This window comes from Jatropha curcas, chromosome 11 (genome assembly GCF_041381405.1).
Source record: "Jatropha curcas cultivar XTBG-Jc1 chromosome 11, XTBG_Jcur_1.0, whole genome shotgun sequence".
Lineage (NCBI taxonomy): Eukaryota > Viridiplantae > Streptophyta > Magnoliopsida > Malpighiales > Euphorbiaceae > Jatropha > Jatropha curcas.
This window is the reverse complement of record NC_143161.1, coordinates 12,648,981-12,655,188: the sequence shown is the minus strand read 5'-3', so window position 1 is coordinate 12,655,188 and position 6,208 is coordinate 12,648,981. Positions and strand designations below refer to the sequence as shown.

The following is a 6,208-nucleotide window of genomic DNA, read 5'->3' as shown; positions in this document are numbered from 1 at the left end:
CTTTTGGTTCAAATATTTCTTTTGTATTAATAATGATATGCAGGTGGTGCTCCTAACTACATTATATATTTATAAACAAACATAAAAAATAGAATGATGATTACATTCTATAAATTTTTTCAATTAAATGACCAAACATAATAATGGACTATATTTTTCATTGCATTATATCTTTGACTACATTAAATTGCATTACATTCAATCAAACATAGCTTTATATTTATATGATACACACATGCACACACACACACACACATATATATATAGGTTAAATAAAAAATTTAAACATCAGACCAGTATATATTCATCTCTCCCACATTGTCAGGATCAGAGATACCTAAGGCTTTCCAAACTGCTGGTGAAGCATCAACAATATTGTTAGAGGAAGGAGGTTGATAATCATGGTCAGAATCACATCCCATGGTAGAGTCACATTCATCAACTACTTTAGCCCTAACACTCTTTCCATTACCATTTATGGTAATGTAATTCAAACACCTTCTTTTGTTAGCAAACCATCCTGTGGAAAGTGCAACTACTAGCTCATTATCTGAATGGTAATGATTATCACATTCAGAAGGGGCGCCATCGTCGCCGCCGGGAGCAAAACTGTTCAATGTTAGTGTTGCTTTTATATGACCAGTTACTGGTGGTGAACATTTGTAAGTTGTGTAAAATTTTCCATTTACACAACAATCAGATTCATGTTCTTGGTTGCATTGCCCTGGGGGAGGTTTTCTACCTCTAATTTTGCCACTAGGCCTGCAAGTTTGAGATTCTGCACCATTTATCACAAGAATGAGAAAGCAAATCATAAAGATGGTGGAGCAAATTTGCTTCATGTTTCTTTTCTTTTTTTTTTTTTTTGGTTTTGTTTTTGTATTGTTTTCGTAGTGATCTAAATGAATTGATGAAGGAATTTATATAGAGATGAGTTGCTTAAATTGATAATTTTGAAATGTGAAATGAAGACAAATTTGTGATCTTTTCAATTTCAATAATATTGCAATTTATATACGGCATTGTCAATGCTAACACAACATACAATGACCACTATTAAAACTCTATATAATTTTGTAAGTGCTTGAGTTAGGTATAAGTAGAGGTGGGAAAAAAACAAAAAGAAAAAATTAATAAAGTATTAAGTAATAAATTTAACATTTCATATATTTGCTTGATTTCTTTGTTTAGGTGAAAAAAATCAAATAAAATCAATCTAGTTCAATTTTTTGGTTTAGTTTTTGGAGTTAATTGGTCCGATTCGGTTTATGATTTCTGGTTTCATTTGATTTAAAAAATAAGTTTAAATTGATAGTATTGATTTTTTATAGTGTTTTTATTGTAATTTTGATTTAAATTTCTATTACTTTTAATTTATTTAAATTAGTTTTTATGTAATATTGATATGTTTTTATTCAAAAGCTTTCTTTAATCACAACTCACTTGATTGGAAAGAAAATTGTAGGATTTTGCAAAGAAAAGAACAAAAATGAAGCAAAACACAATTGGCACGCCCCAGCCCGTGTCGAGAAGCACGGCCGTGTCTGGCACAAGGCGAGACAAACCAAAGAGACAGAAAGATGCACGCACCAAGCCGTGTCGAAGAGCACGCCCGTGCGCGCTAGCCTGCCCAAGCCGTGCTGAGGAACACGCCCGTGTCTCACATGCCCCTGACTTCCAGAGAGATGCACGCCCCAGCCCGTGCTATGTAGCACGACCGTGCGCGCTATCAACCAGACTTCTAGAAGACTGCACGGCCAGACGGCACGCCCGTACGCGCTAGCTTACCAGGCCGTGCCAGGCAACACGGCCCGTGCCAAAGTTTCTAAGACTTTAAAGACTGGCACGCCCCAGGTCGTGCCAGGCAACACGCCCGTGCAAACCAAAAATTCTATATTTTGAGTCAAAAGTTGCCAACTAATTTCTACCATTGTCACAAGATGCTTTGGATGCTTTCCTCACATGCTAGTCAAAGTTCAACCATGTGCAATTGAGAAAACCATAATTGAGAGCAATTCATGGATTGATTTACAACTTTTCCACCTCACAAAGTTGAACTTTACTCATTAAAACACAAGGCTTGTCCCCCCAAGAAGTCTATATAAGGAAGAGAAGGAACCACTCCAAAGGCATCCAGCAATTCCATCTTTCCCACACTCTACATTAATTCTTTTATAGTTAGTTTCATTTTCTTTTAAAGTTAAGTATTGAAGAGTTGTGCAAAGTTCAAGGAAGCCTTCCAAGCAATCCCTCTCTAGTTCTTATTTCTAACTCTTAATCTTGTTTATTTCTTTCATTATCTTTATTGATCATGGAATATTTATCAAGTATTGTTGAGTTTTATTTAAGTACTATGTGTAACTAAACTTTTATACTAGGGGTTTGATGTAGCTTAATCTCTTTTCCAATTTATGCAATTAGATTTATTTTTCCTTATTCAAGTTATGATTTATTAATGATCTTAATGCTTCTAGACAGAATTTTCCCCTAGATTGATTTATTTCAATTATCACTATCGGAAGAAGGATCTTTGATATGAAAAGGTTAATAAAACACATGAGAATAATAACTTGATGCGGAAGCTATATGGTTTGACTCATGGGGGGTTTTCATAAGTTAATGACCTTAGGTTATGAATTCACAAAACAAACCGTAAAACTTAATGATTTAATTCATGTTTGATTGCGCTATTGGAAGATAGGTAATTAGACGGGGTTAAAATAGCTAACAATACATCGGGAGAGCTTGTTAGTGATTTTTGGGTTGTTTCCCCTACTTGAATAATTAAATTGATCAATGAACTAATGAAATAAATTGGATAGAGTTAAGTGAAATCAAAACCCCTAATAGTTTTACTTCCTTGATTTCTTTAATTAATAATTGCTTGCTTAACTTCTTATTTTTACTTGTTGAATTTAATTTCTATAAACAATTTCCTCATTTATCGTTTAAATAATAACAAGATAACATAATTTTGGTACTTGGTATACAATCCCTGTGGATACGATACTCTACTCACTCTATATTACTTGTAGCGATTTCGTACACTTGCGAAAATAAGCTGTCAAGTTTTTGGCGCCGTTGCCGGGGATTGGCAATACCAATATCAATACGAATTATCTTGTTATTAATTTAGACATTTACTTATTCATTTTAGTCATTTAATTTCGCTATAAACCATCTCAGGTTTTATGCAAAGAAGATCTAGAAGAACAGAACCCCTGATCTTTGATCCAGAAATAGAAAAAACCTGCAGAAGAAACAACGCAGCAAGGAGGGCACAAGAACCCAGATCCGAACAACAAACAAACATGGACGGACTTAATCCTCAACTTCCAAATATACCTCTTGCTGCAAATCCTCAAGCCATACAGCAGCCAAATGTCCGCACATTGCGAGATTATACCACACCTTCTCTTAATGGAGCCACCTCCAGCATCACTAGACCAAGAGTGGAGGCAAATAATTTTGAAATTAAACCAGCAATATTACAAATGCTTTCTACTTCTATTCAATATGGAGGACTTCCTAGTGAAGATCCTAATGCTCATATCACTAATTTCCTGGAAATTTGTGACACTTTCAAACAAAATGGTGTTTCTGAAGATGCCATTAAATTAAGACTCTTTCCTTTTACTCTAAGAGACAAAGCCCGATCATGGTTACAATCTTGTCCTGCTGGGAGTTTTACCACTTGGGAAGAATTAGCCCAGAAATTTCTGGCTAAATTCTTTCCATCTTCTAAAACAACTAAACTAAGAAATGAGATTATGACCTTTGCTCATCAGGATCAAGAAAGCTTGTATGAGGCTTGGGAAAGATTTAAGGATTTGTTGAGGAAATGTCCTCATCATAGCCTGCCCAAATGGTTACAGGTCCAAACTTTCTATAATTCATTGTCACCTAACATAAAAATTACTCTGGATGCAGCTGCAGGAGGGTCCTTCGAAAGAAAAGAGATCGACGAGGCATATAATTTGATAGAAGAAATGGCCAGCAATAGCCATTATCAAAGCAGCTCTGAAAGAAAAAAGACTGTTGGGATTTATGAGATTGATGCCATCACCGCACTAAATGCAAAGGTTGACAACATGGTAAGAAAGTTAGATTTGTTAACCACTAAGTCTGTAAATTCTATCATGCAAACTTGTGACAGATGTAATGAACCGCATGGAGTTGGAGAATGCTTGTTAGATTCTGCTAATCCACAAACTCTGGAGCAAGTGAACTATGTGATGAACCAACAGAGGAGGAATTACCCATATTTGAATCCTTACGATAACAGGTTGAGAAATCATCCGAACCTCTCATATGGTAATTCTAACAACACTTTAAATGCACCACCAGGTTTCTTGCCTCCAGAAAAGAAGTCTCATGATGACCTCCTTACTGCCCTCTCCAAATCACACATGGATTTCATGAACGAAACAAGAGAACATAATAAAATCCAACAAGCTGCAATAAGAAATCTGGAAATTCAAATGGGACAGTTTGCAAACATGATGGCAGCTAGACCTCAAGGTACGTTACCTAGCAACACAGAAAAAAATCCTAAAGAGCAGGTACAAGCCATCACCTTGAGGAGTGGAAGAGAATTGGAGGACAAACCTAGAAAAGAGAAAGAAAAGGAGAAGGTAGAAGAGAAAAAGGCTCCTATCATCGATCTAGTGGAAAAGGAAGAGGTAAAACCTTATGTTCCACCCATTCCATTTCCACAAAGATTAAAAAAGACGCAAGATGATCAAAGCTTCATGAAATTCCTGGACGTCTTTAAGAAGCTTCAAATAAACATCCCCTTTGCTGAAGCTCTTGCTTAAATGCCTAGTTATGCAAAATTCCTAAAAGAAATCCTGAGCAAGAAAAGAAAGATTGATGATCAAGGAATGGTAAAACTGACTGAAGAATGTAGCGCAATTATTCAAAACAAATTGCCGCCAAAACTCAAGGATCCAGGGAGTTTTTCTATCCCCTGTAATATTGGAAATTTAAACTTTGAAAAGGCTTTAGCTGACTTAGGAGCTAGCATAAATCTGATGTCTTATGAAGTTTTTAAAATGCTAGGTATGGGGGAGCTCAAGCCAATAAGGATGTCGCTACAACTAGCCGATCGATCAATCAAATATCCCAAAGGAATTGTAGAGGACGTATTAGTTAAGGTAGGAAAATTCATTTTTCCAGTTGATTTTGTCATCCTTGATATTGATGAAGGAAGAGAAGGATCATTAATCCTCGGAAGACCCTTTCTTGCAACTGCAAGAGCTTTAATTGATGTGCACGATGGGAAACTGACATTGAGGGTAGGTCAAGAAGAAGTTGTTTTTGATGTATTAAAATCTTGTAAATTTCCCATGGACACTGACGATTGTTTTAGAATAGATGTAATAGATACATGTGTAAATAAAACTCTATATAGCATAAATACTACAGAAGAAAAAGAAAAAGAAGATACACCACCTAACCAAGACTTGAAGCAGCTTCCCCCTCATTTGAAGCATGCATTTCTAGGTGAGAACAATTCTTTTCCTGTTATTATTTCCTCTCACTTAACGCTTGATCAAGAGGAAGGGTTGTTGCAGGTTCTTCGAAAGCATAAAAAGGCAATAGGATGGTCAATTTCTGATTTACAAGGAATAAGCCCAAGTGTGTGCATGCATAAGATCCTAATGGAAGACGACTACAAACCTTCAATCGAACATCAAAGACGTTTGAATCCGAACATGAAGGAAGTGGTAAAGGCTGAAATCATAAAACTCCTGGACGCCGGCATTATCTATCCAATCTCCGATAGTAGTTGGGTAAGTCCTATTCAAGTGGTGCCAAAGAAGGGAGTTATGACTGTTATTTTTAATGAAAGCAATGAGTTAATTCCCACTAGAACAGTCACGGGATGGCGTGTGTGCATTGATTACAGAAAATTAAACAAAGCAACACGTAAGGACCATTTTCCCTTACCCTTTATTGATCAAATGCTTGAAAGACTTGCAGGTTATCCTTTCTACTGTTTCTTGGACGGTTATTCCGGGTATTTCCAAATACCCATTGCTCCAGAAGATCAGGAAAAGACTACTTTCACTTGTCCTTATGGCACTTTTGCCTATAGGAGGATGCCTTTCGGACTATGCAATGCTCCTGCAACTTTTCAAAGATGCATGATGTCCATATTTTCTGATATGGTCGAAAAATCCATTGAGATATTCATGGATGATTT

General features: G+C 36.1%; 1 protein-coding gene and 1 non-coding gene across 2 annotated transcripts; both read right to left on the bottom strand.

The window, feature by feature from the left end:
• Positions 1-281: 281 nt before the first annotated feature.
• Positions 282-842, bottom strand: LOC105645081 (kiwellin-1). The gene has a single exon (XM_012230596.1). It carries the CDS (start codon positions 840-842, stop codon positions 282-284), a length of 561 nt encoding a protein of 186 aa, XP_012085986.1.
• A 2,910-nt stretch (positions 843-3,752) lies between these two features.
• On the bottom strand, positions 3,753-3,859 carry LOC119369700 (small nucleolar RNA R71). The gene has a single exon (XR_005177273.1). It is a non-coding gene; the product is annotated as a small nucleolar RNA R71 (small nucleolar RNA).
• Between the last annotated feature and the right edge of the window lie 2,349 nt (positions 3,860-6,208).

Excerpts from the sequence above, each read along its gene's own strand:
- LOC105645081 (XM_012230596.1), bottom strand. The coding sequence starts at position 842 with ATGAAGCAAATTTGCTCCACCATCTTTATGATTTGCTTTCTCATTCTT.